The sequence below is a fragment of the Trachypithecus francoisi genome, unplaced genomic scaffold (genome assembly GCF_009764315.1).
Source record: "Trachypithecus francoisi isolate TF-2019V2 unplaced genomic scaffold, Tfra_2.0 Lachesis_group4, whole genome shotgun sequence".
NCBI classification, from domain to species: Eukaryota; Metazoa; Chordata; class Mammalia; order Primates; family Cercopithecidae; genus Trachypithecus; species Trachypithecus francoisi.
The window spans coordinates 119331903-119345391 of NW_022681469.1; the positions used below are offsets into that span (position 1 = coordinate 119331903).

The window sequence follows — 13489 nt, forward strand, 5'->3', positions numbered from 1 at the left end:
AGATGAATGAATGAAAGCGGAAAGGGGCGGGGAGGGGCGGGGCGCGCAGGCTCGCTGCGCCCCCTGGCCGGGCCGCAGCGGGGCGTGGCCTCTAGAGGCGTGTCATTGGGTGTGGGGGCGGGGTTTCTGGTAGGGGCGGGGCCGCGCAGGGCTGTTCCCGCCGCCGGCCGCCCGCGCCCCGCCCCCGTGCCGCAGCTCGCAGGCCCCGCCTCGGTCCGCCCCTCTGCTCGCTCCCCAAGCCGCCGCGGCACCGAGCCGGTTTCCCCGCCGGTGTCCGAGAGGCGCCCCCGGCCCGGCCCGGCCCGCGCCCTCCGCCCCCGCCTCCCCGGGCCGGCGGCGGTGGGCGAGCTTGCGGGCCCGGCCGCCCCCAGCCCCAGCCCCGCCGGGCCCCGCCCCCCGTCGAGTGCATGAGGTTGACGCTACTTTGTTGCACCTGGAGGGAAGAACGTATGGGAGAGGAAGGTGCGCGGGCCGCGGGGTGTGGGGCGAGGGCCTGGGGGGGTGCCCGGGGCAGCCCGGGGCATGGGAGGGGGCCGGGGCTGCCAGGAGACCGCGCCCCTGCCTCCTCCGGGATGAGCTTGTCCTTCCGAAGCCCGCAGGCCCCTCCCTGTCCCCCTCCCGCCCGGGATCCCCCTCCCCGGCGAGCTGCCCTCCCGCGGGTCTGGGGACCCCTGGACCCTTTTCCTCCCCCTGCTCCCCCTCGCGAAGGACTCCCAGGCACTGCCAGCCCCGCGCCGGCCTCCATCCGCGTGCTCTGTCCACCCGGGCCTCGCCCTGGGGCCACCCTTTATCCAGTCTCGGAAGAAAGAGCGGCCAGGGAAGCCGCAGCCCTGGGTCCCAGTGGCCGCCCGGCGCCTGCCCGGCTCTGTGACCTTGAGCCAGGCGCCGACTCCCTGGGCCTCAGTTTCCCCTTCTGTACATTTGGAAATCGGGTAGTTGCCCCCCCCAGTGTCGGTGATTGGGGGCCAGATGGGTAGAGCGGAGAAAGGCGTCCAGGGAGCCGAAGGCCGTGTACTGCGGGACCCTCATCCACTCTCCCTCCCCGTGCCCCAAACCCGGTGCCTGCCGTCAGTCTTGGCTGGGAGCATGACTCATCCTAACCTCCTCTTTAGCCCCTTCTCCCTCACTGGGGCCCAAGGCGCAGTACTGTACTGCAGTTAGGGTTCAAGGACTCCCCCAAGACTTCCCCAGCCTAGGACAGGGTCTGGGGGACCCTCCTTGGTTCTCCTTCGCTGACCTGTCACATAGATCCACCTGGCCCCAAGGCAGGGCCTGACTCAGCACCTCCCCCTGCCACCAACCCTTCCCAGGCCTGATTGGGGTAGGGGCCCACGTTCCTGTAGCCCCTACCTACCTAAGGTCCCTGCATCTTCATGGAGGGGCAGGCCATTGTGGCCTTGGGATCTAGCTATGTGACTGGGCAAGCCATGCCATCTCTGGGGCTCAGTCTCCCCTTCTGTACAGTGGGGAGCAGCAGACCTGGGGCATTTTCCAGGGCCCACCAGCTCCAAGGGTGCCAGGCCCCAGGGATGACTAAGCATGCCTGTGGCTGGCTAGAGGAGGTGCCAGGCCTCCCTAGGACAGGTGTCTGGGAGTACCCAGCTCTGCAGCCCCTTTCCTTCGCCAAGCCAGGGAATTCATTGCCAAGGGTCTGTTAGGGCTGGCACCTCCAGGCTTCCTGCCCTTGACCTCCCAGGTGGCTTCAGCCCAGAATGCACTAATCCAGCCCTGTCCAGTGCCTGCCTTTGAAGGCCCCATCTTAGTACTTCTTCCTGGGCAGGCAAGGGAGGAAAGGAGGCTGTGATAGGAATGTCCCCCACTGCCTTATCCCTAAAGCCACCGCTTCCTTTCTCCCAATTTACCTTGCCAGACCCAGTGCTATAGCGGGAGGGTGGACCTGATCCTCCTCCTAGGCTGATACATAGGGAAACAGGGCCAGAGAGGTTTGGCAACCTAGTCAGTATCTCAGCAAGACAGGCCAGCACCCTTTCTTCTCCTGTTTGGCACAGTGACTGCCCTGCCTGGGTGCTGCATGGGTGCAGTGTATGAGGATTGGTCCAGGTGTAGGTACATGTGGGGTGGGCAGGGCAGCCTGGGCCTGCACCAGAGCACACCTCCTGAGAACGCTTCCCAACTCCCCTCCCACCCCTGCAGGAAGCGAGTTGCCCGTGTGTGCAAGCTGCGGCCAGAGGATCTATGATGGCCAGTACCTCCAGGCCCTGAACGCGGACTGGCACGCAGACTGCTTCAGGTAGGGTGGGGTGCCCAGGGCCTGCGTTGCCCTAAGCAAGGCCTGCCAGAGAGGACAGGCTGGTCAAGGAATGGAGGAGGCTGGGGTATGCCTCCTGGTGCCGTCCCCCATTGTGACTTCGTGGCCTCAGTTTACCATTTATGACATGAGGTGTTTTGACCAGAAGATCCCTGTAGGCCTTCCTGTTGTCATTTTATTTATCTATTTTTTTTTTTCTTTTTGAAACGGAGTCTCGCTCTGTCACCTAGGCTGGAGTGCAGTGGCACAATCTTGGCTCATTGCAACCTCTGCCTCCTGGGCTCAAGCAGTTCTCCTGTGTCAGCTTCTGGAATAACTGGGATTACAGGTGTGTGCCACCATGCCCAGCTAATTTTTGTATTTTTAGTAGAGATGGGGTTTTGCCATGTTGGCCAGGCTGGTCTCAAACTTCTGACCTCAAGTGATCTTCCCACCTCGGCCTCCCAAAATGCTGGGATTACAGGCATAAACCACCGCTCCTGGCCTCATAAACCACCGCTCCTGGCCTTATTTTATTTTATGTATTTTTCTTTTTTCGAAATGATCTTGCTCTGTTGCCGAGGCTGGAGTGCAGTGGTGCCATCTCGGCTCAATGCAACCTCCATCTCCTGGGCTCAAGTGATCCTCCCGCTTCAGCCTCCCGAGTAGCTGGGATTATAGGTAGACACCACGATGCTCAGCAAATGTTTTAAATTTTTTGTAAAGACAGTGTCTCACTATTGAGACCCAGGCTGGTCTTGAACTCCTACCCTCAAGCAGTCCTCCTGCCTCGGCCTCCCGAAGTGCTGGGATTACAGGCGTGAGCTACTGCCCTGGCATCTGATGTCATCTTAGATCTCTGAGATCTAAATCTTCGAGAGGATAGGAGAGGCCTCCAATTGAGCCAACACCTGCAATTCAGCCCCCTGCTGGCACCCAGACAGGGGGAAGAGTTAGAAGGAATGTCCCCCTTGCCTTCTGGTTGCTCATGCTCTTGCAGGGAGGGAAGACAAACCAGGCCTTGAGGGAAACCGAGCCACCTTCAGTGTCTTCCAGGCTGCTTGCGAAGATGCGTAACCCGGTCACACCAGCTCCAGCCTCCAGACACACACCCGCATGTAGGAAGAAAGTAGGGTCAGGGTTGTGGTGGAGGACAAAGAGTACATGAGGACCTGAAGGTCACCAGTAGGACCATCCTGAGAAACCAGGGGCAGGAGTCTACCTGCCTTGGAGTTGGCTGTAGGGCCAGAGCAGGGATCTCAAAGGATGTGAGATTTCCTGGGTAGAAAAGTAGAGTGGAGAAGGGGCATGGTGGATCACACCTATAATCCCACACTTTGGGAGGCTGAAGCGGGCAGATCACTTGAGTTTAGGAGTTCGAGACCAGCCTGGGCAATATGGCAACACCCCATCTCCACCAAAAATACAAAAAATTAGCCGGGCATGGTAGCGCACGCCTGTAGTCCCAGCTACTTGAGAGGCTGCGATGGCAGGATTACTTGAGCCTGGGACGTGGAGGCTGCAGTGAGCTATGATCACGCCACTGCACTCTAGCCTAGGCAACACAGTGAGACTCCTTCTCAATTTTAAAAAAAAGAAAGAAAGAAAAACAAATGGAGTGGGAAAGAATTACAGGCACAGTCACCAAACAGCAAGGTTCGGGGGAGAAAACTCCATAAAAGGGTAGAAGGTGAAGCTGGGATGCCCAGTAGGGGTCAAGACATCCAGCACCAGGACTTTATTTTAGGCTTCTGCCTTGGTTTATTGTTTTAAGACAGTCTTGCTGTGTTGCCCAGGCTGGAGAGCAATGGCGCGATCTCGGCTCATTGCAACCTCCACTTCCCAGGTTCAAGCGATTCTCCTGCCTCAGCCTCCCAAGTAGCTGGGATTACAGGCGTGCACCACTACACCTGGCTAATTTTTGTATTTTCAGTACAGATGGGGTTTCGCCATGTTGGCCAGGCTGGTCTCAAACTCCTGACCTCAAGTGATCTGCCCACCTCAGCCTCCCAGAATGCTGGGATTACAGGCATGAGCCACTGCACCTGGCCTTAGTTTGTTTCTTTGTTTTTTCTCTTCTTTTTTTTTTTTAGAGACAGGGTGTTGCGTGTTACCCAGGCTGGAGTGCAGTGGCGAGATCATAGCCCACTGCAGCCTCCAACTCCAACTCCTAGATTCAAGCGATCCTCCTGACTCGGCCTCCCAAAGTGCTGGGATTACAAGCATGAGCCCCCGTGCCCAGCCTGGTTTTCCTTTTTTAGGTGTAATGTCTAACGTTTTCTAACATTCAGTAAGGGACAATCCTTGTTCTAAGCACTTTGCATAGTTAGATATTAGTGCTGTCTTTGTTTTGCCAGAGAGAAAATTGGGACACAGAGAGGTTAATTCTCTTGATGAAAGTCACACAGCCGGTGAGTGAAATGAACACACTTAGTGGTGTGGCTGAAAGGAGACAGACAGCATACCCTGGGGTTCTGCATCAGGTGCTCAGAAGGAGGCCTTCGGGGGGCAAGAGGGCTCTCAACAGGCAGAAAAAACCATCAGCACAGAGGTGGGATGGTTCGGACTGCTGAGGGAACAGGAACAGTTCACTTGGAAGGAACAGAATAAGTCAAGGGATTCAACAAGAAACAAACTTGAGACCGATTCGTGAAGGGCCTTGAATGCCAAGATAAGGAGCTTCAGAAGTCAGGACAGGCGCGGTGGCTCACCCCCGTCATCCCAGCACTTTGGGAGGCCGAGGCGGGCGGATCACTTGAGAACCAGGAGTTCAAGACCAGCCTGGCCAACATGGTGAAACCCTACCTCTACTAAAAATTCAAAAATTAGCCGGGCATGGTGGCACATGACTGTAATCCCAGCTACTCTGGAGGCTAAGGAAGGAGAATCACTTGAACCTGGGAGGTGGAGGCTGCAGTGAGCTGAGATCACGTCACTGCACTCCAGCCTGGGGGACAGAGCAGGACTCCATCTCAAAAAAAAAAAAGTCAGAAGAGAGCCAGCAGAAAGCCAGGGAGAGACTGGGGTGACATGCTGTTGAAGAATGCCATCCCAGTGGGCTGGTGGTGGTATCTAGGCAGGGAAGGGACTGTCCCAGTAACTCAAGGATCCGAGCTCATAGGACCTGACCTGGGACAGTGACTGAGGATGGAGAGAATTTCAGGCAGAAGGGACAGTTTTGGGTGAGTATTTGTCATATTGGCTATCATGCATTGAGCATTCTTCATGGTAATTTATTAAATCTTCATAACTTTACTGTATGTGCCCAGTTTGCATGGGAGAAACAGATTCTGTGAAGTCAAGTGCCTCACTGAAGGTTGTAACATCTAGAGCTGGGACTCAAACCTCACTCCACATCGCCGCAGAGTAGGAAAGGCAGGGGCTGACGGTGGCACATGCCTATAATCCCAGCCCTTTGGGAGGCGGAGGTGAGTGGATCGCTTGAGCTCAGGAGTTCGAGACCAGCCTGGGCAACATAGCGAAACCTCGTCTCTACAAAAAAATTAGCTGAGCGTGGTGGTGGTGCCTGTAGTCCCAGCTACTCAGCAGGGCTGACATGGGAAGGTTGCTTGAGCCTGGGAGGTGGAGGTTGCAGTGAACTATGATCACACCACTGCACTCCAGCCTAGATGACAGAGTGACATCCTGTCTCAAAAAACCAAAGGAAGAAGGAAAGAAGGAAGGGAAGGAAGGAAGGGAAGAAAGAAGGAAAGAAAGAAGAGAAGGAAAGAAGGAAAGAAAGAAGGGAAGGAAGGAAGGAAAGAAAGAAGGGAAGGAAGGAAAGAAAGAAGGGAAGGGAGGAAGGGAGGGAAAGGAGGGAAGGAAGGAAAGAAAAGGCTGGGGCTTCCAGGAGGGCATGAGCACTGGCGAATGGCAGGGTGGAACCTGAAGCTGTCTGGTTTTCCAACCTGGGTACTGGGAAGGTGGTGGTTTGTTGACTCTGGTGGAGTTGGGGGTCTGGTTGGGGAGGAGACATGCTCATCTGTGTTAAGCTGGAGGAGACATGGGCTATCCAGGGTGGCTGTGCCCTGCCCAGAGCTAGCCGTGGGAGCCTGAGTCCAGTTGGAGGTAGGAAAGCCAGAAAAAATGGCCCCCTGAGAGCTGGCCCTGATATAGTGAATGGGATTTGTGATGGGGCCAAGAGGAATGAAGGGAAGAACTTGGGGACCCCTGTGTCTGTGGTGAGTGAGGAGATGGAGTCTTGGGTGATGGAGAGAGGGTCAAGAGTAGGTAGCCACAGAAACCACAGGAGGGAGGCTGTGATACAGGATGGATATACCTGGCTTTGGAGTGGCCTACCCCGAATCACTCACCAGGAGAGGGGTGAGGCCCCAGGTTGGGGCAGTAAGGAAGAGGTGTGTTTGGGCTGTCCCTGGTGTAGTGAAACACAAGAAAGCGGCCGGGTGCGGTGGCTCACGCCTGTAATCCCAGCACTTTGGGAGGCCAAGGTGGGCAGATCACCTGAAGTCAGGAGTTTGAGACCAGCCTGGCCAACATGGTGAAACCCCGTCTCTACTAAAAATGCAAAAATTAGCTGGGCATGGTGGTGGGCGCCTGTAATCCCAGCTACTCAGGAGGCTGAGGCAGAAGAATCGCTTGAACCCGGGAGGCTGTGGTTGCAGTGAGTCAAGATCGCACCACTGCACTCTAGCCTGGGTGACAGAGCAAGACTCCATCTCAAAAAAAAAAAAAAAAAAGTCTCGCTATAGGGGAAGATCCATCAGAAGTAAGAGCCAAAGAGCCAGGGCTTCCACCTTGTGGCTTGTGGGTGTGATACTCCCAACAGCCTCCAAAGCTGGCAGAGCTAACAGTGTCGTCGCCGCATGACAGTGAGCAAAACAGCTCAGAGGGGGTCACCGCTCACCTGGGTGCATGGCTGACCACAGCCAGGCTGGCTTTTGGTGGGATGCCCAAGGTGCTAGACTCTGCTTAGTTTTCCTCGGGCCCTGGGCTTTGAGGCCCAGCCCGGACCTCACTGCATGCACTGAGACCTTTGTTCCAGGGCCCCTCACCCCTCTGAAGGTGTTCGGGCAGGAGCAGTGTGATAAGGCCATGAGGGGTCTGTCTGCAGCCTCCAGCCCCACTGGGGAGGTGGCCAGTGATTGCAGCCTTCCTGGCCCCTCTGCATGCCCTTCCCAGTGGAACTTCCTAGGGTCCCTGAGTCAGTCACTTGCAAATAATTATGGTACGCCCACTCTGCATTAGGGCCCTCTCATGACAACCCAGGAAGGGGGTGCTATTTATTAAAGCAATTTTAAGACCAAGCCTGGTAACTCACGCCTGTAATCCCAGCACTTTGGGAGGCTGAGGTGGGAGGATTGCTTGAGGCCAGGAGTTTGAGATCAGCCTAGGCAACGTAGTGAGACTCCATCTCTACAAAAAAATTAGCCTGGCATGGTGGTGCATACCTGTAGTCCCAGCTACTCAGGAGGCTGAGATGGGAGGATCACTTGAACCCAGGATGTCGAAGCTGCAGTGAGCTGTGATCATGCCACTGCACTCTGGCCTGGGTGACAGAGCAAGACACTGTCTCAAATTTTTAAAAAGCGATTTTACAAATGAGGTGCAGAGTTCACTCACTTGCCAAAAGTCTGACAGCGAGTGAGGAGTAGCATCAGGACTCGAACTGAGGCAGCCTGGCTTCAGAGCCTACAGTGTAACCACAGCTTAGACCCATACCTCCCAGACCTTCAGGGTCCCTGCCTCCTAGTGGGCCAGACACTCGGTGAACAAATGTAGTGTCAGTTGCCGGGGGACAGCACTCTCAGGAGATGATGTTTAAGGGGAGCAGTGTTTAGAGGATGTCAGGGGTGGGCGGGGGCATGTGTGCAAAGACCCTGGGGTGGGAATGTGCTTGGCACAACTGAGGACCACGAGGAGGCCAGTGTGTGGGAGTGCAGTCAGCGGCTGGGAGTGCATAGAGCCTTGGCCCCGTGGAAGGTGCCGTTAGCCGTGCAGCTTTTTTTTTTTTTTTTCTTTTTTTTTGAGAGTCTCGCTCTTGTCGCCCAGGCTGGAGTACAGTGGCATGATCTCAGCTCACTGCAACCTCCGCCTCCCGGGTTCAGGTGATTCTCCTGCCTCAGCCTCCCAGTAGCTGGGACTACAGACGCCCGCCACCATACCTGGCTAATTTTTGTTTTTTTTTTAGTAAAGACGGGGTTTCACCATGTTAGCTAGGCTGGCCTCGAACTCCTGACCTCAAGCGATCTGCCCACCTTGGCCTCCCAAAGTGCTGGGTTTACAGGCGTGAGCCACTGCGCACAGCCAACTGTGCATCTTTGAATGTCATAACCTGAGCATCTGAGAGCTGCTCCTGTCTCCTGGCCCCTGCTCTTGAGAAAGTCCCAGGCTGATAGGACAGACAGGGTCATGAGTGCTGTGATGGGAGCCTGTGGGCTGCTGGAGGCTCAGCCGGGACCAGATGCTGCCCCTCTTTGTAGAGTGGGACAATTGCTGCAGGGTTGTCACTACGGGGCCTGCCCCTTTTTCTGTTCTGACCTCCCAACCCCTTGCAGGCCCCGCCCCCTTACAGGCCCTGCCTCCCAGAAGGTTATGACCAGGCTCAGACTGGTCCAGGCTTCCCTTTGGCTCAGATACTGCCTCTGTGGTCCCCTCCGGGAAGCCTCCAGTGCACAACCCTCAGGGCTGCCGCAGCCCTGGTAGCATCTCCTTGGCAGCTGGGTGGGCTGGCCCTGGGCAAGGGGGGCTGAGCATGCTGCTGGCCTGCGGGGTTGGAGCTGGGGCAGGATGCAACCTCCCTTTCTTCAGGGAACCTTTTTGGCGAGGACAAACTGTCCATAGGAAGTCAACCTCTGTTCCCTTGGGGGCAGCAGTGGAAGAGGCAGCTGCTTTTAAGCTTGTCCCTGTCCCCAGAGAAACCTGAGGCCTTCAGTGCTGTTGTCAGGGTGGAGGCTGAGGAGCCTACAGCGTGTGTTCAGGGACGGGCCATAGGCTCCCTGCCTGGGGTCCAAGCCTAGATTGCTCGCTCCCCACTGACACCAAAGCCCAGGCACAGGGTGCTTCAGCCACTTCCTGTTGCAGGCTCAGACCAAGTCCCCTGGCACCCACGCCGCTGCATCCTCCTCCTGTGCGCTGCAGCCACACTGGCCCCACCCTCTGCAGCCTCCAATCCTGAGCCCCTGAGGGAGGATGGGGAAGCGGCTGGTCTGGCCACCCCTGCCCTCCCTTAGACCTCCAGAGCCCCCAGCGTAGCCACAGAGGATGCTGTTGGCTTCAGCCCCAAGAAGACGCCGCTTCCTCCAGAGGGCTAAGTAAGTGGGAATCCCCCTCCCTACCTGTCCCTGGCCCCAGGCAGGGCCCCTGGTGTAAGGCCTGGGGCTGGAAGCTGACCCACCTAGGTCCAAGCTCTGGGGCAGAACTGAAACTCCTTGGCTGCCCTAGGCTGCTCTCAGGGGAGCAGGCCACTGCCAAAGCTTCCAGGACAGTCACCCCATGAGGCCGGTCCTCCATCTGCTGTTTCTTCACACCTGGTGGCCAGGGATGTGGCCCTGGGTAGAGCGATGATTCCACTCCTGTCACTAGGGAAGCCACCACTGTCTCCCAGCCCAGCCAGCCACCTGGGCCGCGGAGCACCCCTTTCATGCCCTCCGCGTGCCTCTCCCTTCTCCTGCCCCAGCCTGGCTTTGTCCGACCCTGCTCTCAGGGAGGGGTACCCTGGAGTGGGACCAGGGCATGGCTCTCCCCCCAGGGAGTTCCTCTCTGGCTGGCCCCAGGGCAGCTCTGCACAGCCTCAGTAGCTGGTGTGCCTCCCTTGACATCCTTCTTAGGGACAGTCAGGCCCTCTGTGTGGGCACCCAAGAGAGCCAGGCCCAAACACCTGTAGCTCCTGCCAGAATGCAGGCCTGAGGGGTGAGGGCCGGGGCAAGGGCAGGGACAGGAACTCCTGCATGCTCTCCATCTGCAAAGGTTCACTGAGGCCCCGAGCCCCAGCCACTGAGCCACCAAGTCAACCCGGGCCAGGCCTGGGCACCCTGTCTGCAGTGGAGGCAGAGACAGGGTCTCGGGACAGTTCTGAGGATGCTGGGTGCACAGCGGGGGCCTCGCCCGCAGGAATTGCGTATACTCTTTCCTGGGACAAGTGTTGTGGATGCCCGGCCTGGGGCTGTGGGGAGCTGGCAGGTCAGTGGCAGACACTGGTGGGCAGACCTAGTGTCTGGTAGAACAGGCTTCAAGGAAGTGGTGACCGGAGAGAAGCCAAGTGTACTCAAACCCTCGGGTGAGTCATCACCGCACCGCCGGGTCTTTCACAGCTGCTGAAAGTGAGCAGCAGTGATGAAGGTTTGTGAGTTTCTGCATGAGCGAGTGAATGGACCAGTAGCAGTTTCCAGGCTCCCCAGGATGGAGACACTTGGTTATGGCAGTTCCTAATCCCCCACCCACCCACCGCCCACTGCAGAGGCATGCAGGGGCCCTGCTTCCTGCAGGCGGGAGTCAGGGGCACTCCTGTGATGTGGCACCCCTGTGACCAAGGTCATGTGTGATCTGTGTAAGGGCAGGAAGCGAGTCATTGGTCTGCACCGGGTGTGGGGGCTTCCACGAGGGCAGGACCCAAAGTCGGCCTGGCCTCGTGGCTGCAGCACTTCTTTCGTATTAGGTTAGAACCCCGGCATGGGAAGTGCCCTGGGGACCACCCCCTCACTGCCTTCCCTCCTCCGCCCCACCCCCACAGTCATCTGGTGAACTGCCCGCCCCCTGGTGTGCACCGAGCGGGGGCAGTGACCCTGACATCATGTCTCCCACCGCCCCTGCCACCGCCACCACCTCCAGTGGCCCAGCCTCCGCATTCCCCACCCCCATGGAGGAATGCACCAGGCCCCCTTTCCTGGATGCGCCCCCACCCACATGCTTCCAAACCCTGGCATTTTCTGCTCCCCCTTTATTCCCAGCCCCTCCCCCAGGCTCCCAGACAAAGGGGAACTGGCTGGATCCTCTTAAAGGGACAGTATCCTGCCAGCTTACTGATGAACTCCCCTCCTCAACCCCAGTTCCCTAGTTATAGGGAATTAGCAATGGCAGACAGCCCGTGAGTGATACTCATGCAGGCCCCAGGCGGTGGAGGGTTTCCTGGGTACGAAACAGCCCTTAACGTTCCCTCATCTCGTCCAGGTCCCAGTCTTTCCTACCTGCTTCTCTCCTAGATTGTGGCCCTATAGAGCCTGGGTTCTTCTATCTCTGTGTGACCAACCCATAGCACCCAAACAGCGGCAGAGCTGGACGGACCCCCTAGCCTCTTCTCTGTGTGGGTCTGTACCCTGACCCAGACATGTGCACCCACACCAGGACCCAGTGGGGCACCTGCGTGCCTGCGGTTCACTGGGGCACCCACATTTTGTTTATTTTATTTTTTAGAGAGGGGGTCTTGCTGTGTCACCCAGGCTGGAGTGCAGTGGTGCAATCATAGCACACTGCAGCCTTGAACTCCTGGGCTCAAGCGGTCCTCCCTCCCCAGCCTCCCTAGTAGCTGGGAGTACAGGCCCACACCACTGTATCCTGGCTAATTTTTTAATAATTTTTTTAAGAGATGGGGTCTTACTGTGTTGCCCAGGCTGGCCTCAAACCTCTGGCCTCAAGTGATCCTCCGACCTCAGCCTCCTGAAGTGCTGAGATTTACAGACATGAGCCACCATGCCCAGCCCAGACCCACATTTCTATATTTGTTCATCCTGGCTGGACAGGGCTGCTGGTCACCACCCCACCAGGATGCTTGGCTGGGAAAAAGCTGGGAATGTAGGTCTAACCCCTGGCCTGTGTTGTAGCACCAACAGCCTGTCATTCCTCCCCATCTGCCCTTCAAGGCCCCACCAACCAGGCCTCCCTGGTAGCCTCTAGTGACGAAACAGGGGAACCCTGACTTTGATGGCCCTGTACACTTGGGGATTCTCCTCCATTCTAATTTTTTTTTTTTTTTCTCTTGAGACAGAGTGTCACTCTGTTATTCCGGCTGGAGTTCAGTGGCACAATTTCGACTCACTGCAACCTCTGCCTCCCTGGTTCAAGTGATTCTTCTGCCTCAGCCGCCCAAGTAGCTGGGATTACAGGTGCCCACAACCACGCCTGGCTAATTTTTGTATTTTTAGTGGAGACAGGGTTTCGCCATCTTGGCCAGGCTGGTCTCAGACTCCTGACCCCAAGTGATCTGCCCACCTCAGCCTCCCGAAGTGCTGGGATTACAGGTGTGAGCCACCACTTTGGGAGGCCAAGGCAGGCAGATCACGAGGTCAATAGATCAAGACCATCCTGGCCAACATGGTGAAACCCTGTCTCTACTAAAAAGACAAAAAATTAGCTGGGTGTGATGGTACCTGCCTGTAGTCCCAGCTACTCAGGAGGCTGAGGCAGGAGGATCACTTGAACCCGGAAGGCAGAGGTTGCAGTGAGCCGAGATCGTGCCACTGCACTCAGGCCTGGCGACAGAGCAAGACTCCGTCTCAAAAAACAAACAAAAAAACTTTTTCTAATTTTTACAAAGGTGCCTGTAGCCAAGGCAGGGTCCCGGGTGCAACAGAGGAGGGTGGGAGTGGACGTCTCAGCCCGGCCCCTCTCCCGCAGGTGTTGTGACTGCAGTGCCTCCCTGTCGCACCAGTACTATGAGAAGGATGGACAGCTCTTCTGCAAGAAGGACTACTGGGCCCGCTATGGCGAGTCCTGCCATGGGTGCTCGGAGCAAATCACCAAGGGACTGGTTATGGTGAGCACCCCCTGCCTTGCACACTCACCTGGGGTGGGGGTGTCCAAGCAGACCCCATGCTCCAGGTCTCTCTCCCATCACTGTCTCTCCTTGCTAGTCTTTGGAGTGTCCCCCGCTTTCTGAGCCTGACTGTCTGTCTGTATCCCTCAGCGCCCCCATCTATGGAGCCAGCTCTGTCCAGGAGCTCAGCAGCTGGCCAGCCAGGTCCCCGCAGTTGTTTTTTTGGTGATGCCCTTCGGAGAAGAGGCCTAGGGGAGGATCTGTGGGGGCTGCTGGGGCCGCTGAGTGGGGCTGTTCCCTCCTCACCCCCGCACCAGGTGGCTGGGGAGCTGAAGTACCACCCTGAGTGTTTCATCTGCCTCACGTGTGGGACCTTTATCGGCGACGGGGACACGTACACACTGGTGGAGCACTCCAAGCTATACTGGTGAGTGCCTTGGCCCCTCCCTGAGCCTAAGGGGCCCACCTGTGTCACATGTCTGCAAGGACACTGACTGTCCCACACCCAGGCCTCCTGCCCCTTCCACGCTGGT

At 57.4% G+C, this 13489-nt stretch overlaps 1 protein-coding gene across 2 annotated transcripts in view; it reads left to right on the forward strand.

Moving 5' to 3' along the window:
• The first annotated feature begins 204 nt into the window (after positions 1–204).
• Positions 205–13489, forward strand: part of LIMK1 (LIM domain kinase 1) — a 36570-nt gene continuing 23285 nt past the window's right edge. Inside the window, exons 1-4 of one of the 2 annotated variants that reach the window (XM_033192865.1) lie at positions 205–462; positions 2155–2251; positions 12818–12956; positions 13274–13383. In XM_033192865.1, the coding sequence (XP_033048756.1) occupies positions 408–462; positions 2155–2251; positions 12818–12956; positions 13274–13383 (401 nt within the window). In that variant the 5' untranslated portion in view covers positions 205–407. Of the gene's footprint in view, positions 463–2154; positions 2252–9280; positions 9520–12817; positions 12957–13273; positions 13384–13489 lie in introns of those variants that run through there. The other variant, XM_033192866.1, reaches the window with a different exon arrangement.